The 19,803-nt window shown below is 37.5% G+C and overlaps 1 protein-coding gene across 10 annotated transcripts in view; it reads left to right on the top strand.

The window, feature by feature from the left end:
- Nucleotides 1–297: 297 nt before the first annotated feature.
- The window catches only part of DNM1L (dynamin 1 like), a 46,957-nt gene continuing 27,451 nt past the window's right edge, over nt 298–19,803 (top strand). For 2 of the 10 annotated variants that reach the window (XM_074357752.1, XM_074357754.1), the window contains exons 1-2: nt 298–507; nt 17,750–17,897. In XM_074357752.1, the coding sequence (XP_074213853.1) occupies nt 406–507; nt 17,750–17,897 (250 nt within the window). In that variant the 5' untranslated portion in view covers nt 298–405. The remainder of the gene's footprint in view (nt 508–17,749; nt 17,898–19,803) is intronic. The other 8 variants (XM_074357758.1, XM_074357753.1, XM_074357759.1 and 5 more) reach the window with 6 other exon arrangements.

A 19,803-nucleotide genomic window follows, 5' to 3' on the forward strand; every position in this document is an offset into this window, starting at 1 on the left:
ACACATTCGCATCTGGAATTTTCACACCCGTTTTTGAGGACAGGCATCAGTGTATCTCTTCCCTTCTACTCTCTGAGCCTCGCTTCCTAATCTTTAGACAGGAGCCAAAGCAGCATCCCGGCCCCAAACACCCGTCTCCCCGACCCGAGCCGCGCAGCCTTCTGGGAGCTGTAGGCCCCGGCGGTCCTCCGCACCAGAACTGCAACTCCCGGCAGCCTTTGTTTCTAGGCCCCGCCCCCCTTGGCGCATGGCCTGCCGGGAGGGGGCAGGTAGCGGGCGGGCGGGCTCCAATGGGTGCCGGCTCCCGAGGAGAGGGCGGAGGAGAGGAGGAAGGAGGCGGACTCTGGGCCCCAGCCCCATTCATTGCCGCGGCCGGCCGGGCGGGGGTCCCGTGTTTTCCGCGTCATGGAGGCGCTCATTCCCGTTATCAACAAGCTCCAGGACGTCTTCAACACGGTGGGCGCCGACATCATCCAGCTGCCTCAGATCGTCGTGGTGGGAACGCAGGTGAGAGACGAGGGCGGCGTCTGCCCAGGCCGGAGCCCCGGTGCGCGGGCCTGGACCCGGCCGCCGCCGCGCCCGCTCCCGGGCCCGCCCTCGCGGCCTGCGTGGGGAGGGCGCCGCCGCGCCGGGATGCCCGGGGCCGCCGTGCACCGGGGTCGGGGGACCCAGGGCCCGGCCGGGAGGCGAGGGGCGGAGCCGGCGCGGCTTTGGGCCCCGCGGGTCCCGGGGGCGGGGTGGGGGAGGGCCGGGCCGGCCGGCGGGGCTGGAGTCCGCGGGGACCGGGCGCGGCTCTGCCCGCGGGCCGCCGCCTCCAAGGGCACCTGGGGGACGCGCGGCGCACGCGGGGCCGCACTGGGCACGCGGGGCCGGGGCGCCCCTTCCCGGCTGGTTTCGGGGCGGCGGGGTGTTTTACGCCCCCCCCTGCCTTGCCCAGGGGCGGCGGGGTCGGTTTTGGAGCCGCGCGGCTCCGGCGGGGAAGGCCGCTGCTGTGTAGCACCTGTTTTCCTGCAGCGTCGTCTAGGTTTCCAGAACGCCGAAGCGGTTAAGCCAGAACAGAACCCCTAAAGCAACTTGCACTTGGAGTTTGTGGGTGTTAGGAAGGCATAGCCAATTTTTCTGCGTAGGCTGTGGTTTTTGTCTTCCCCCTAAATTAAGCATCAAGGTTCTCTGGTCTTCTTGTGTTGCATCTCTTTTAGATAACACATTTTTTTAATGTGCAGAAATGTTGTAGAAATTAATGTTATTTCTAGAGTGACAGAGAATTCTAAGTTTCATTTTCTCTGCCTGCTGCTTTTCTGGTTGAAGAGGAATCAACCATAGGCCTTTTATTGGAGTTCAGAGAAACGCATTTTAGACATTACTTAGTATATTAAGTGCTTTCATTTGTTAATGATGTTTTCTATTTCTGAGTGGTTTCCTCACTTTCCACGAGGTGCATCGCTACATCTTGCTACAAAATTAAAGTGTAGGATATACAAATTTTGAGAGGGGACTTGATGTTCAAAATACCGTAGTAGGTCCAGACACTGGAAACCTTGGAAACCATACACATCCCGGGGTGGGGGTGGGAATGGAGGATGGAAGGGGCTGGTTGCCTTAGGATTGGTGTAGATTCTGCTCAATCCTGCCTGCACATATAGTATTTGTAACTCTTAATATTTGGAGTTATTACTGGAGACTGAATCATCACCACAGTAAATTATGAGAAATATAGTTTAAAATATTTTATTATTATTTTTTTAAGTGGAGGTTCTAGGGATTGAAGCCAGGATCTTATGCATGCTAAGCATGCGCTCTCCCACTGAGCTATATGCCCCACTCTGAGAAATATTTTTATTGAGTATATTTTGTTCGCTGCTCTGTTCTGGGATATGTGGTAGGTGCTCCATAATACTTTGAATGAGTAGATAGTATTTTTAAAACACTGGGGCTTTTATCACCAAAGCCGTTCCGTTTTTATAAATAGAATTAGAGGAGATGATTTAAATTAAATCTTTGGTAGTAATTTGGAAGTGTTTCCCAGCTGTAGACCAGATACTTTCCCATATACTTTAAAGAAATTCTCAATGCTTTTTAAGCAAAAGAATCAGAGCTGTAGTGCATATAAACAGCTTCACATCAAGGAGGATTTTTCTTACACAAAATGGTTTATTTTGGTGAGTAAACCTGTTCCCAGAATTGAGGGGGGTGAGCAGGGTAGAAAAGTAAAGAGTTGACCATTGTGAAAGCCATTAACATGTGGTGGCAAAAACCATGCTAGTAGTGACAGTTATACGCCACTCATATCTTATTAGCTGAAATCCAGTCCTTTATTATTTAGGTACAGAAGAAATAAATAAAAATAGAAGCAATGTCCTTTCCCTCATATTTTCTTCAGTATGTTGAAAAAAACCTCTTTCATTTGATCTGAATAAAAGCACACCACAACTTTGTCATCTAGGTTATTTAAAGTATAACGTGTACAGCACAGACCTCACATTCATGTATATACGTGTTTTGTATATATATATTTATTGAAGTGTAGTCAGTTTACAAGGTTGTGTCAGTTACTGGAATACAGCGTAACGCTTCAGTCATACATGAACAGACTTGAGCATTCTTAAGTTCATACTTAATGGAGTAGTGTAAAGTGAGTTCCAGACATAGTGAATGCTCTGTACTTCGTTCTGCCTGGTACACTTCTCAGTGGCAGGGATCATGTCTTCGTAACACAGGTATAATCTCTATCTTACGCATCACCTGTACTTTAAATGGCTACAGGTCCCATTTTGTGGAAATTTGTAGAACTGTGATTGTCAAACTTGAATGTATATAAGAATTATTTTGAAAAAAGTTTCCTGGACCCCATCCCCAGAGATTTTGATTCTATAAGTCTGGGGTGGTCCTGGCATCATAGGTCATTCTGATGCAGATGATTCATGGATCCTAATCTGAAAAATCTATTAGTGAGTCTTTGATTTTACAATGAGTGAAATTGGAAAAAGCAGGCAGGCGTTGTCTGAGGGCATACCACTGTTCAGTAGTGTGTTGATTTTGGCCACATTCTTGCTCCAAAATATCAGCTTCCAGGCAATCTTTGCGGATCTCTAAATGTTTTAAACTTTGATTCCCTGCCCCACCCCCAATTTTGATTTCTTAAATTGCCTAAATAATACTTTGCGGCCTAGAGAATTGGAGAAGTTGAGGAGAGAGATGTTTACATTCACACTTTTTATGATTTAGCTAAATAAATTGCTTTCCTCTTTCTCTAGCTGAGGTTCTTTGTGTGGAAACACCAGAAAACGGGGAGAGAGAAGGTTGATGCTTTTAAACCGTGGTGTTCTTTGCAGGTGAAGGAGATAAGACTTAATGACTTTTGTGACTCGACTTGGGAAATATAATCACTATTTCTTAAGTTGGGAATTGGAAGGTGGAGCCCTCCAGGTATGTAATCCAAACCACCACTAGCACAGGAGTCCCGATACAGGTGGCGTTAACCTGAGACTCTGGCTCGGTGTTGCTGGTAACATACCTTTCACCTTGCGTTTTATTTCAGTCATTGCAGTGCTCCACCTTCAGTAATTCAGACAAATGCGAAAGGAACTGGAGTCTTGCCTTTTAAATGACCAACTCACAAACCAACTTTTTAATTTAACATTTAAAAATTTAAATATAATTTATATAATATAAAACCCAACATTATAAAGTACATAGTTCAGTGGTTTTTTCGTATATTCACAAGGTTCGGCAACCATCAGCACTGTCTAATTCCAGAACATTCTCATTACCCCAGAAGGAAACTCCAAATCCATTAGCACAGTCCTCATCACCCCCCCAACCCCGCACCTGGCAACCACTAGTCTACTTTTTGTCTCTATGGATTTGCCTATTCTGGACGTTTCATATAAATGGAATTGTACAATCTGTGGTCTTTTGCGTCTGGCCTCTTTTGCTCAGCATAGTGTTTTTCAGGTTTGTTCATGTTGTAGCATGTATTAGTACTTCATTACTTTTTATGGCTGAATAATATTCCTTTGTATAGATATGCCACAGTTTGTTTATCCATTCATTAGCTGGTGGACATTTGGGTTTCTGCTTTTTGGCTATGTTGAATAATGCTGCTGTGAACATTGTTTTACAAGTTTTTGTGTGAACATATGTTTTCAGTTCTCTTGGGAATATACAGTTGACACGAGCAAAATGGATTTGAACTGCGAGGGTCCATTTATGCAGATTTTTTTCAATAAATACATCAGTACTACACGATGCATGGTTGGTTGAGTGTGGATGTGAAGCTGTGGCTATAGAGGGCCAACTGTGTAGTTAAATGCAGATTTACAAGGGCTAGTGTCTCTGACTGCTATTCAGGGATCCGCCGTACCTAGGAGTAGAATTGCTGGTTCATTTGGTAACTCTTAGTTAACTTTTTAAGGAACGGCCACACTGTTTTCCATGGTAGCTGTACCATTTTACAGACCTCTGTCAGTGTGTGAGGGTTTCAGTTTCTGTACACTCTCATCAACTCTTGTTACTGTCTTTTTTTAAGTGTTACATTATTCTAGAATTCTTTATTTAAAAGAAAGCAGACGCACTTCCCCTCCTACTACCTCCTCTGCCACTATTATTTACATTAGCTCTTTCTGGAATCTTGTTCTCTCCTGCTTGATCTGCCTACATTTGTCTTGTGTTTGTAGAGATGGTGGCTTCATTAAGTTTAGTAATTTGGTGCCAAATACTGATCTGAATTTTCATTCCTTCGTTGTTTTCTTGTGAGTGTTTTTAAGTAAATTTATGTTTTTCCCTTTTCTTTTTTTCTAGTTTTTCTGTGTAGATCATGTGCTGCTTCAGTTTTTTTTTAAATTTTAAAAACATTGAGGTGAAATTTATATAGCATAAAATTAGTTATCTTAAAGTGTGCAATTCATTGGCATTTAGTACAGTCATAATGTTGTGCAACCGCCACCACTGTCTAGGTCCAAAACATTTTCATCACCCCAAAAGAAAACTCCATATCCATTAAGGAGTCATTTCCTAATTCTCTTTCCCCTCAGTCCCTGGCAGCCATCAGTCTTCTTCCTTCTTAATGGATTTACCTATTTTGGATATTTTGTAGAAACAGAATCATACACTATATGGCCATTTCTGTTTGGCTTCTTTCATTTAGTATAGCATGGCCCATTCATATTGTAACATGTGTCAGTACTTTTAATTGCTGACTAATATTCCATTGTGTGTATATACCACGGTTTGTTTGTTGTTCATCTGTTGATGGGTATTTGGGTGGTTTCAGTCTTTTGTTGGTTGTGAGTAGTGCTGCGGTGAACTTTTGTGTACAAGTATTTAAATACCTGTTTCCAGTTCTTTCAGTTATAGACCCAGAGGTGAAATGCTGGGTCATATATTAATTCTCTGTTTAACTTTTGGAGGAACCACCAAAGTTTTTTCCACAGTTGCTATATCATTTTACATTCCCACCAATAATGTACTAGGCTTCCAATTTCTTTATATCCTGTTCAACACTTTGTTACTGTGTTTTTTTAATATAAGTTACCTGATGAGAGTGTGAAGTGGCATCACATTTGTGGTTTTGATTTGTATTTCCCTAATGACTAATGACGTGAATATCTTTTAGGTGTTTGTTGGGTTGTCTTTCTATGTTGAACTGTAAGAGTTCTTTATATATTCTGGATACTAGGCCATTATAAATGTGTGATTTGCACATACTTTCTCCGATTCTGTAGGTTGTCTTTTCACTTTCCTGATAGTGTCCTTTGATGCATAAAAGTTTTTAATTGTGATGAAGTCGAGTTTGTCTTTTTTTTTTTTATTTTGTTGCTTGTGCTTTGGGAATCATATCATTGCCAAATCCAAGGTCATGAAAGTTTATTATTTTATCATTATTTTATATTTTCTTCTAAGAATTTTATAGTTTTAGCTCTTACATTTAGGGTTTTGATCCATTTTGAGTAAATTTTTGTCTTTGGTATGAAGTACGGGTTCCCACCTTCATTCTTTTCCATGTGCCTGCCTATCCAGTTGATTCAACACTATTAGTTGGAGATTTGTTCTTTCCCCATTGAATGGTTTTGGCACTATTGTTGAAAATCAGTTGACTTAAGATGTGTGGATTTATTTCTGGACTCTAAATTATTTTCTGTTGGTCTGTAGGTCTATTCTTATGCCAGTACCATGCACTGTTCTGATTACTGTAGCTTTGCAGTGTATTTTGAAACCAGAAAGTAAGAGTCTCCCAACTGTTCTTTTTTTTGAAGATTGTTTTTGCAATTAGAAGTCCCTTGCCATTCACTCCACAGGAATTTTAGAATTGGTATTTCCATTTCTATAAATGAAGCTGTTGGAATTTTGATAGAGATTGTGTTGACTCTGTACATTGCTTTGGGGAATACTGCCATCTTAATATTAAATCAGACCTAGAATTCTTGGTTGATAGATTTTTTTTTCTTTCAGCTCTTTAGATGAGTCGTGCTACTGCCTCCAGCTTCCAAGATTTCTAATGAGAAATCTATTGTGTTGTTAATCTTACTGAGGATCTCTTGTATGTGAATTATCTGTTTCTCTCCTGCTGCTTTCAATATTAGTTTTTGTTTTTCAGCATTTTGATTACAGTTTGTCTCCATGTGGATCTCTTTGTGTTTATCCTACATCGAGTCACTGAGTTCTTTAATATGCAGATTCATGTCACTTTCTCCGATTCCCTGCTTTTATGGAAAAAGTGGAGATGGATATTACATTTGCTTTTCAGATATCTGGATCTCACTCTTTTATGTTCCAGACAGCACTGGGCCTGTATTTTATTTTTATTGATTTATTTAAATTGAAGTATAGTTGATTTACAGTGTTATGTTACTTTCTGGTGTGCAGCATAGTGATTCAATTATACACACATGTATATTCTTTTTCATATTCTTTTTTACTATAGGTTATTACAAGCTATTGAATATAGTTCCCTGTGATATACAGTAGGACCTTGTTGTTAATCTATTTTGTATATAGTAGTTTGTATCTACTAGTCCAAACTCCTAATTTATCCCTCCCCCCGACCTTCCTTTTCCCTTTGGTAACCATAAGTTTGTTTTCTATGTCAGGGTATCTCTTTCTGTTTTGTAAATAAGTTCATTTGTGTCATTTTTTTAAGATTCTACATACAAGTGATATATGATACTTATCTTTATCTGACTTAGTTCACTTAGTATGATAATCTCTAGGTCCATCCATGTTGCTGCAAATGACATTATTTCTTTTTTATGGCTAAGTAGTATTCCACTGTGTGTGTGTACACACACAGATGCACACCCCCACATAAATATATATATACTGCAACTTCTTTAGACATCCAATCATCTGTTGATGGACATTTAGTTTCAGGCCTGTATTTTATAATCAGGAAAAAGTTCTTCCCCAAGGAATGTCAGGTCTCCAGCATTTTAGCAAGTTTGGCTTCTGGGTAGTTGAAGTGTTGATATCACTGAGTAATATATGTAGTGATTATTCAATATAACAGTCACATTTCAACACAATACATTATGAAGTGATTTAAACTTTAGATTTATATTTTGCCAGTAGGTGAAGTGTTTGAGCTATGCAGTAAGAAATGTTAGTTCATTTATTTAAAATACCAGAAAGTTAACATTTCTAGTGATGCTCTGAGAAATATTTTAATTAAAATAAATAAGGCAAACATTAAGGAAACTTGTAATTCTGAAACTACTTCAGTTAAAAATTTAGGAAAGGTACATCTTTATCTGTTAATATCAAAATAAAGAATTGCAAGGTCTGCTTTATACAATGAAAAGTAAAAACTAAGCCATTAAAAACTGAATCAGCCTTGATTAATGTGACATGAACAAATATTTACAACTCCCTACTCTCAATTGATGCCAATTATCAGAGAGAAAGAGATAAAAAATATGACAGAATTTAAGGCTCCATCTCAAAATATAAATTCAAAACACTATAAATCTCAATAAAGTACAATTTGGAAGAAACTAAAAGATGACACTGAGACCAAGCACACCAATTCTTAACCCCTAAATACACAGGCTGTTGAGTCAATTCTGGCAGAATGTGGAGATGAAGAAAGCAGAAGACCTTGCAGTGCCAAGAGAGCCCTATTTTCAGAGCAAGTCAGCTGTGACTTTGGCCACATTGGAACTCTTGTAGCCACTCACCTTCCTGGAAAGAGTGCAGACATTGAGCATTTAAATCAACAGCGGGAAACAAGCACTGATCTAACCAATTGTTGAAGAAACCGATGCCATTTATAATGCTGAGGTAGAAAATTGGGAGTCCACAGACATGTTTTGTTTGGTCTGTGTTTGTTGATACATAAAGTTTTTTAATTGCGATATAATTGACATGTAACATTATATTAGGTTCAGGCAATAGCACAGTGATTTGATATATGTATATATTGGGAAACTATCACTCCCAGTAAGTCTAGTTGACATCCATCACCACACATGGTTAAAATTTTTTTCTCATGAGAACTTTTAAGATTTACTCTCTTGGTAACTTTCACATATACAATAGTATTACTGTCTGTAGTCACCAGGCTGTAAATTACATCCCCAGGACTTATTTTATAACTAGAAGTTTGTACATCTGACTGTCTTTACCCATTTTACTTATCCCCACCTCTGGCACACACCAGTCTGTTCTCTGTATTTATGGCTTTATTTTTGTTTGTTTTGTTTTAGATTCCACAAATAAATGAGATCAGGTGGTATTCGCCTTTCTTTGACTTATTTTACTTAGTATGGGACCCTCAGTGTCCATCCATGTTGTTACAAACAGCAAGATTTCCTTCTTTTTTATGTCTGAATACTATTCTCATTTTTTGTATGTGTATACATGCACACACCACATTTTCTTTATCTATCCATTGATGGACACTTACTATTTCCATTTCTTGGCTGTTGGAAATAATGCACCACTGCTCATGGGGGTGCACGTGTCTTTTCAGTTTAGGGTTTTTGTTTCCTTCAGATAAATACCCAGAAGCGGAATTGCTGGATCATGTGGTAGCTCTGTTTTCAGTTGTCACTGATCCTTCTGCTTCATGTAGTTTGCTCTGGAACCTCTGTTTTGTACTCTCTTGTATTTTCTCTCTGTTGAAATTCTCTTTGTTTATCCATTTTTTTCTGGGCTTGTTTAGCATTTTATGCCTTTTTTTAACTTTATGAGATATATCACTTATCTCCATTTCATTAAGATTTTTTTTCTGAAGTTTTATCTTGTTCTTTTGTTTGAAACATACTTCTTTATTTTTCTTGACTCTCCGTGCTGGTTTGTATGCGTTAGAATCAGCAGCCGCCTCCACAAGTTTTGAACGAGTGGCCTTTTGTAGGAATGAACCTCATCATTCAGCCCTGCCCTAGATCTTAGTTGTCCAAACAGCCTGTCTTTTTCTCAGTGGATCCCATTAATTGAGGATATACCAAGACCTGTCAGCATCCCTTGGGGGAGGATCTTAGCACCCAGCTCAGGCTGATTGGACGCTGGATGCTCAGAGAGCAGCTTTCAAGTATATGCAAATACACTTTTTTAGGGGAAGACTGGGAGGTAGGTGTTTCTCCCTGCTCCCTTTACACGGTGTCCTGGGAGGCTGGCCACAGTGAGTCTGCGTAAGCTCCCCAGAGCTTTCTTAGTTCACTGTGTCTTATGGTTCTCATGGATGCACGTCCTGTTAGCTTTCAAAGCTAGATGCTTTGGGGGCCTGTCTCTCAGGTGCAGATCTTAGAAGTTGGGGTGCCAGACGTGGGGCTCAGACCCTTCGCTCTTCAGGGAGAAGCTGGGTGTTGTGAGTTCCCTCGTGATTGTAGGTCACCGTGCCTGGAATGGGGTTTATGGTGAGATTGTGTCTGAGCCTTTTCTACCTGTTTCCGTGTGGATTTTTGTCATTTTCCTGATGTGTAGGAGTTGCTCAGCTAGTTTTTTAGTTTCTTTCAGAGGGAATTTTTCCATTTTTAGCTGTAAATTCAGTATGTCCGTGGTAGGATGTGAGTTCGGGATCCTCCTGTGTTGTCATCCTGAGCTGAAACAATACGATATGTGAAAAGAAAAAGAATTAGTTGCCAATGTTTAAAAATGGGTGGATTTAATTGAAAAGCCGACATTTCTGGTTTTTCCTTTAAAAGAATCAGAAAATCTGACCACACTGGACGCCCATTTCCAGTGGTTTTGAAGAAACGCCTGCTTTAGAAGGGTCAGACTGCATCTAGTTAGCCATGGCTTCCTGTGCTCCCGGTTGCCTTCCATGGTTACCACTTACCATCATACATGTGTTGCTATTTTTTATGGTGTGAAGAGGGCAATGAAATGTCTTCTGTTTGCATGTTTCTATCAAAAGGGGAAAGCTAAAGACTACCTGGGAAATATTCTTATATTTTTTATATTCTTGAGAAACATTCTTATTTCGTGAGATGTGAAAAATATTCTTATATTTTTAATATGCAAACAAAATGTCAGAAGAATACAATCTGATGTCATTGGTTTACCCATTTAGGTTACCTGCGTTGCTTATGTGACAGTTGAGTTTGTAACCTCTGTTGGTTTGCTAAAGCTGCCCTAACAAAACCCCACACGTGCGGGGTGGCACGTACACAGCACATGCAAGTCACAGAAGGTGATTTTCTCACAGTGCTGGAGGCTGGAAGTCCGATATCAAGATGTAGGTGGGTCTGGATTCTCTTGAGGCCTCTCTCCTTGGCTTGCAGATGACTGCCTTCTCTCTTTGTCCTCATGTGTTCATTCCTCTGTATGTCACATCCCTAATGTCTTTCTGTTTGTGCAAATTTTCTCTTTTTATAAGGACACTAGTCAGTTTGGATTACAGCCCACCCTCATGACCTTGTTTTAACTTAATTGACTGTCTCCAAATATGATCACACATTGCGGTATGACTTTTGAGGGAGTTAGAGCTTCAGTATATGAGTTTTGGAGGGATGCAATTCAATCCATAATAACCTGTCTTAAAAAAACTATATGTAGATACATAAAAACGTACATCTAACTGAAAATCAGTAGCCATAAAGGAGGAGACAAAGGTAGATAATTAGAGTAACAAAATGAGGTTAATACAGAATTCAGGAGAGAAATTTAAAAAGTATTCTTTGTGATATACTTTCTTTAAGAAGGAAGAACAACATGTCATAGTGGGTGGAGGTGATGGGGAACAATAGTCACACTGAAATTATTGAAACCTAATTTATGAAATAGAAAAACAACTTGAAGAATTCTCTAAAAAGACAGATCAAAACCATATGTTACGAAATTTATTAGCAGTAAGAGACTGGATGGTGAGACCTAAGAGCAAACATCCTTATAGCTGAGAAAGAACATTTGGAACAGATGGACAAAGAATGATCAAACAAACAATAAGCAGAAGTTCCCCAGAGTTGATATAACACATCTTCAGATTTCAGTTGCTGGGTACAAATATTGAAAGAATTGACACACCCTGGTTAAATTTCTGAAATCCAAACAAAAAAGCCATAATTCTCCAAGTGTCGAAATAGAAGAGGGGAGGAAAAGACAGATTTCCTAAAAGGGAAAGAGAATCAGACTGGCATCAGACTTCCAATCTGCAACAGTAAATGTTAGATGGCATGCAGAGATGATTAAAATTTAGAGTTCCGAGGGGAATTAATTGTGATTTTAAAATTCTGTCTCCATTGACTGTAATCATTCTTTAAATGGGGTGAAACTTAAACACTGAGCAACAAGAGAGAACAGAAACATTTTTAATGGCTTCTTCATATCCTATCCAAGATATTGTGAGATAAAATTGAAATATTACCTGAATTGCTTCCGGAAGATCTCTGCAGTAGCCATTAAAGATTATTTTGAAACTGAAAACACCAGAAAGGTGTAAAGCATAGTATTATGGGCGCTGTTTATCTACCTCCCAGTTTAAGAAATAAACTATTAACTACCCAGGGGAATTTCCCCTCTTCCCAGGGAGACAGAGCCAATTTCCTGAATTGGGAATTTATCGTGCCATTTTACATATGGTACATAAGTAGATAACCTGAGCAATATATATTATTTTACATGTTTTACACTTACCTGAAGCAAGTGGTGTCAAATAGTATATATTCTGCAGTGTGTTTTTACACAGTGGTATATGTGAAATTTGCTCATACGTACACCTACATAATCCTAGTTTGCTCAGTGATACTGTTAGATTCCATTATATGAATATATCAAAATTTATTCTCTTGTTGAGGAACATTTAAATGTTTCCCCTTGTTTGCTGTAGCAGTTTTAGTAAGCAGCAGTACCAGTAACATTCCTATAAATGCTTCATTGTATACATTTGAGAATTACTCTATAGTATCAAGAAGTGGAAAGTATATTTATTTTCATTTTTACTTGATATTCCTGCTTGCTCCTCAGAATGTTTGTAACAATTTACATTTCCACTGGCAGAGTGGAATTTGTTTATGTCTATACTTGTTATTGTCACATTTTAAGTTTATGATACTTTATTGTGGTATTTTATTATGATAATTGTATTGCATCTCCCTGATTACTGATAAGTTTGAACAGCTTATTTCTTGGCCCTCTGTGGTTCTGTTTTTCTGTTCTTTTCATATCTCTGTGTGTGATTTTCTATTACTCATCTTTTTCTTATTGATTTGTAGGAGTTGTGTATACATTTTGGTTACTAATTCTTTGTTATGTGGATCACAGATATTTCCCCCAATTATTTTGTACGAGTAAAAGAACTTTTAATTTTACTACAATTGAATTATCAGTCTTTTCTGTTTCAAGTTGTACATTTTGTGTGTTAAGGGATCATTCCCTGTCTCAAAGTCATGAAAGTATTCTTATGTTCACTAATGTGTAAAGTCATGTTTTTCCACATTTGTTTATGATTCTTTAGGAATTTGTGAAATGTATAGTTAGATGGTTTTTAGCATGTCCGTAGAGTTGTGTAAATATCACCATACTCTAATTATATAATATTTTGTCATCCGTAAAAGAAAGCTTGTATCCATTAGCAGTTGCTCCCCACTCTTCTCTGCCCCCAGGGCTAAGCAGACACTTCATCTACTTTCTTGCCTGTTCTGGACGTTTCATGTAAACAGAATCAAATAATATGTGGTCTTTTGTGACTGGCTTCTTTCACTTAGCATAATGTTTTTGAGATTCATCCATGTTGTAGTATGTATCTGTACTTTATTCCTTTTTATGACTGAGTAATATAAAAAAGTTATGTAAGACTAAACATTAGTCTCAGTATTTCAAAGTCATTTAAATGTCTGTGTTAGGGATTCTGGGAAGATGACAGCAATGGTAGAATAGTTTCCTAGTCTCTCTATGACTTTCCCATAAAAATAGAACAAGTGGATAGGAAAAACAAAAACAAAAACCCCATAAAGAACATCTACAAGAAAGTTAGTTGACCATGTTTCTCCACAGACTCTCAAATACTGGTAGTTTGAGGACAGACCACTAGCAGCTCCAAGACCTGCGTATTATTATCTACGTAGGAAGAAGAAGGAAGCAATGGAACGTCAAATGAATGTGAGAATCGAAAAATAGCCGGAAGGCAATCACTGGAAAGCTTGGAGGGCCAGTTTAGGAATACCAGCTGAAACTGGGAGGGGTTTTGCACACACTGATAATGGGTGAGTGAAAGAAGTCCTTTGTATAGTCTTAGGGGACTGAAGTGCCTTCATGAAACTTTAAAAACCAATCAAAGCTCCCTTCTGGGACGAGTCCTCACGTGAGAAGGAACTGAGACTACAATTGAACATCCCCTGAAGAGTACCAGGGAAGGAGACGGTCCAGATAAAAGTGGTGGAGAGGAACAGAACCAAGATATCTCAGAAAACAAAGAACTTTATTTTTAAACACTGCATGAAAACAAGAGGGAGTTTTAGAGTGTGAAGTTAGGCCAAGCCTCCTCCTAAAAGTTGAGGAAAATGAATTTCATTTTAAATATCAGCAATATGAAATGATTGTTGTCAAAGCTCATACAAAGTATTTAAAGAAAAGTGGACTCAGAATAGCTTTCCTATAGAAATGAAAGCACACCAAAAAGACATCCACAAAACAGGTGAAAACCATTAGATATTAAGACAAAAAGTAAGATGAGACTCATAATCAGAATAAGACATTTCAAAAAACAAGTTTGCTTAAGAAAATAAAAAAACTAGGTGGCAGAACTTTTTGAAGTATTAGAAATGAAACAAAATTTATTTTAGAAATAAATTAGGAAGAATGCACCAGAGCATATAAACATAAAAGATAACACCTTTAAAAGAGGAGGACATTGAAAATGAGAAGGATTTTTTTTTAAGAAGGTATAAAAAGGAGGTGTAAAAAGAATTTGATAGAAATTGATGTAGTAGAAAAAGGCAAAGAAAATCCAACATATGTATAATAGGCATCCCCAAAGAAGAGAAAAATGATAGCAAAGGAACAGAACAGATATTAAAAAAAAAAAAAAAAGCATTGTACTCAGGGATGACCACAAAAAACTATAATTTAACTGAATTAAAACCAGACTTGGAACTCCATTTTGAAAGAGCACAACACATACCTGAGAACATTGACACAGAAAGACCAACACTGAGATACATTCTAATAAAATTATTGAATTTTAAAGGAAAAATAAAAATCCTTATGCAAGCAAAAGTCACAGTCTCCCATAAGGGAAGGAAAATCAGATTTTATACTTTTCAACAGTAAAAATTTCTAAGAGAAGACATGCTCTTATTATGAGAGAAGATACAATTTATTATGGAATTCCATATTTAAGATACCCAAGAAAGCATGAGCTGAAGATTTTACATTTAACCAAACTATTTTCAAGAATACACATCACAAGCTGTTATCTGTATGCTAGAACTGAAGGGTCTTTTTCCCACTAGCTCTTCCTGAGGAGTCTGCCAGAGAGCGAGCTTCAGAGAATCAGAATGGCTAGAGAGACATTAATGTAAGGACTGGCGACGAGCACTACACAAAGGGGGTTAAAAATGAGAAAATATGGTCTGTAAAGAGGTGGGAAGGAGAATGAAGGGATCACATTAAAACATTTAACAAACTTTTTATTAATCATATTGATAATGGAATAGTATTGGTATTATGGTTTGGAGGCTGTGTGTAATGTGAAATGAAAAGCAAATGAATGTTTTCTTCTAATTCTGCCACGGACTCTGTCCTTGAGAACCAAGATCCTCAGTATAGAAGAATAAAGATAGAGATGACTCAGATTGGGAAATATATATATGTATGTGTTTGTGTGTGTTTGTGTACGTGTGTTGTGTGGTGGTTGGGCCAAGATAGAGAAATAAGTTAAACATTTAACTCCAGGAGTTTTAAAAAGGAATAGATAAATAACCTGTCTCCCCCAGGCGGGGTAGGGGAAACAGTGGGAAGAAATTAACAGTATTAAAAAAAATAATCACAAAATGAAATCAATAAAATACAGATTTGACCGAAAAAGTCAACTGGGAAATCTGGTCAGAAACATAAAAGACAGATCATTAGAAATGAGAAAAATGAACAGTGTCTAAGAAAATTATAAGTAGTTTCACTTGTAAATTAGAAAATCCAGGAGAATTACTTGGCTTTTTTATGGATAGGTTTTTAATCAAACACATAAAGAACAGGAAGTTTCCATGCCGCTTAAATTAGTTCAGAGTACAGAAAAGAAATGATGGAAACACCCCAATTTACTTGTTGAGGGGGTGAACCTTGACTCCAAAACCGAGCAACAGCAGATCTGCTGCATAACCTTCAATCTGACCTTCCGTATCCACCCAACATGAACGTTCTGAGGAGCCCTTCTGGACGGCGGGAGTGGGCCCCTGTGTCCTCTGGCTTCTGACTGGATTTAGAAATGGGGAGCCCTGACGGGAATTGGAGGAAAGGAGGAGACTAAAGCCTGGGTATTCATTCCCCTGGCTCACTGCCTGTGTGTGAGCCAGGGGAGTAAATGTGAAATCGGTGTTACATGTAAACTTGCAGCCTTGGGCTGGCGCTCCCTTTCCTGAAAGCCCTCATCCTTCTTTCGGGCCCTGTGGGCGGGAAGAGCGGCTCTGTCATTACTAACCTGGGGTATTGCACTGTCTCCGGTGATTCCCTCTGAGTCTCATCCAGCGCTGTGTCAACAGCCTGCTTGTAAATAAACTCTCCTTTAATTAACCTAGCTTGAGTGGGCCTTCTGCTGCCTGTAGACCCTTTGTGATATGGTAGATGAGTTTAGGGTTTTTGCATTTGTAGAAAATATGAAATTAGAAGACATACTAGTTTTGACTAAGGAAAAATACAATACACAAAAAATACTGTTACAAAAAAACATGAATTACAAAGTTGAGAAAAACAAATTTGTAAACGTTTAAAATGTATAATAGAGACTAGGCGTTTATATACTATTTGATTATCTGCTGTTTATTAGTATTGTATCTCTGTTAAATTTTCTGAGTGTGACCATTGTGCTGTGGTTATATAGAAGAATACCCTTATTCTTAAGAGATATGCCACAGTATTTAGGGATGAAGTGTCATGACATACTAACTTTCAAATGGGACAGCAAAAGAAAAGTGTGTGTAAGAAGAGACATGAAGCAAATGTGTCAAAGTGTTAATAATTGGTTAAGTTATATGGTACCTTTGTTAAGGCATATGGGTATTCACTGTTAATATTCTTGTAACTCTTGCAGCTTTGAAATTTTCAAAATAAAAATTTTGGGAAAATATTCAAAACAACAAAAAATGAAATACTTATTTGGATAAAGTGCTTTATGTAAAATACCAGCATTTGAACAAGCAAATCACTGAAGGAGACGTACGGAAGGCCCTCAAACACAGTGATGCTTGACTGAATAATAGGGGAATGCAAATTTAAAAGAACTGTCAGTGTTTATCTGTGAAAATAGCAAGATTCAAAAAAGTGATAATGCCCAATCCGGATGAGTAATTGAACAGAAGCATAGTTTGGTGCCTGCCATCTTGTAATGCGCAGCCAGGCAGTATCTGTGAGTGCTTACAATCTGTATGCTCTTTAATCCCGACAATTTCATTTAATGAATTAATTAAATATAATGAGGTAACAGAATGAGTAGGGTTCTATGTACAAAGCATGTTCATTGCAGCATTGTTAATAGTAGCAAGAGCCATTTAAACGTCCATTTAAATGTCCAAATTGGGGTTTGGTTTTACATACAGAATACTGTTTAACTATTAAGCATAGATGTTAATATATTAATATGGAATATTCCTGATTGTTACATTAAAAATAAAAGCAGTTTAGAGAAAAATACGTATAATACTACCCACTTAAAGAAAAATATCTACATATTATGGGCATAATTTTACATATACCTACAACACTAATTGAAAATATCTAATATATATGTAGGTGTATATATCATATATACACCAATGTTATGTGGTTGGGAGGGTATCAAAAGTTAGGTAGGAAAATTATGGGAGAGTGGGACTTTTATATTCTTTCTTTTTTTTTTTCTGAGTTACAGATTTTTATTTATTCCATGAAATAACCACAGATAATGTTACCACGTAACTAGTTGATTTGGCATTAGAGTGTATATTCTGTCTTTTTTTTTTTATTTTAGAGAAATAAAGATCGTATAATAGAAAATGTAACTAAACTTGAATTTTAAAAGACTGCGATAATTAAAAAAATATTTTTTTTTGTATAGTATAGTCTTGCTGAGTTACAAAAAAGTCTGTTAAAAAACTCATTTTGCTCTTGTGTGTTCTGTTTTCAGAGCAGTGGAAAGAGCTCAGTGCTGGAAAGCCTAGTGGGGAGGGACCTGCTCCCCAGAGGCACCGGCATTGTCACCCGGAGACCGCTCATTCTGCAGCTGGTCCACGTCTCACCCGAAGATAAACGAAAAACGACAGGAGAAGAAAACGGTAGATTTAGAATTGGAATAAGAATTATTTAAAAATTCTTCATTTTTGGTTGAAGCTTAAAAAGATATGAATTGGTTAGGCAGAAATTAGTGGCTGTAGCAAAGCTGGGAGACTTGTGAGGAAAAGCGGTGTGTGTCTTTTCCCTTGTAAGGAAAGAACAATGTTTGTTGTTTTTGAGGACAATGAGTAAACTTGTTGGGAATAGTACCTTTTTGGTAATTCAGTTTAGTAACCTGTTGTTAATGCCGTTTAATGGAGGATTTAGTTATCTCACTAAACAGGAATTTTTTTACTTTTTATTTTTAATTTATTTGGGGAGGGGGTGAGTTTATTTATTTATTTATTTTAATGGAGGCGCTGGGGATTGAACCCAGAACCTTGTGCTTGCTAAGCATGCACTCTACTACTGAGCTATACCCTCCCCCACCAGGAATCAGTTATTTAAAAAAGTTTTTGTGTCTTTTGGAGTGTTTAACCCCTAGTGTTTCAAACTGTTTTTACTTTTTCATTTTGTTTTAGGATTTAAATATTTTAGATTCTCATTTAAGATTTTATTTTAAATAAAATTAAAACGATTTAGTTTTTCAGCATAGCAGTGTTATCTCACCTTCCTTTTCCTGATCTTACCATGTGTCTGCTTATTTTGAATCTTTGGCCCTTTAATCTAAGATGAATATTATTTCTAAAAAGTTTTTTTTTAATTTCTAAAAGATTATTATTATATTTTATTTATTATTTATTATTATTATTATTATTATTATTATTATTATTATTATTATTATTATTATTATTTACTATCCTTCTCTTGCTAAGGCTTGCCTATAAAGTACATACTGTTTGGTTTTTTAGATTCTCCCCTCCATAGTAAATGTGAAGTATTAAGATAAGAAAATGTGCATTGTCCTTTATAGCAGTTCTTCTTTGGTTAAACTGAAAATATTCTAAGAAATACAGTTTTTATCTCTTAGCAGATTTTAAATTGGTTATTAAATATGAATCTTATATTAGTTACACATTTATCAGTGAGGTTTGTAATGTTTGATGAGAGTAATATATTTATTAATGTAAAAATTCCTTTTTAAATATAGTGGCTCAGATTTTCTTATTAAAGTCTGTAAAAATTTTCTGATTATTAAATTACATTTGTTTGTTTCTTATTCTGCAGAGATCTGTTTTCAGTGCAGTTTCATTCTACATCCTATATTCTAATCTAAGATGGGATGGTAGTGTTGGTGCAGTTGAAGTGACTTTAATTTCTGTATCTGATCTTTTCCTTCACTTATTACAGGAGCATTGGTGGTGGTAGCTTGATTTTTTATTTATTTTTTAAAGAGGGAAAAAAAAAATCCCTGTCATGAGCATCTGCAATGACTGTGGAAAGTTAATTGCTGAAGCAAGTTAATGAAGTTGTAGGTGTTGACAAGTAATGTTTTGGGTAGACTGCCGAAGGGTATGTAGGAGCCTTTTAGTTATATCATGTAGCTTCTTGGTATATTATTCATCACTTTGCATTTCTGTAATATTTCTTTATTATTGAAATTCTGAGCCTTGAATTTAATCCTTTTGGACTAACATGTGGTCCAGCCTCAAACTTATAGAATTTAACACTTTAAAAATTTCATTCCCACTAATATCAAATTTACCAAATTCCTTAAACTAAGACCTTAAGAAACTGTATGGTGTTAATTGTTTCTTTCTTTTAACTCTTCATATTCTTAAGTCACTTTGAAAAGGGGAGATGAAATCCTGTCTCTCTAACTATTTGCAGATGTGGGCAGTGTTTCCAGAAACAGAAGTGTCGTTTTAGCTATAGAAGTGTCAATTTCTTCTATCTCTTTGCTTGTACGTCCATTATACTTTGTTGATGTCTCTTCTTGGTGGTTGGTCAGTAAATCTGCATATCTTT

Source organism: Camelus bactrianus, chromosome 34 (assembly GCF_048773025.1).
Source record: "Camelus bactrianus isolate YW-2024 breed Bactrian camel chromosome 34, ASM4877302v1, whole genome shotgun sequence".
In the NCBI taxonomy this organism is placed as follows: domain Eukaryota; kingdom Metazoa; phylum Chordata; class Mammalia; order Artiodactyla; family Camelidae; genus Camelus; species Camelus bactrianus.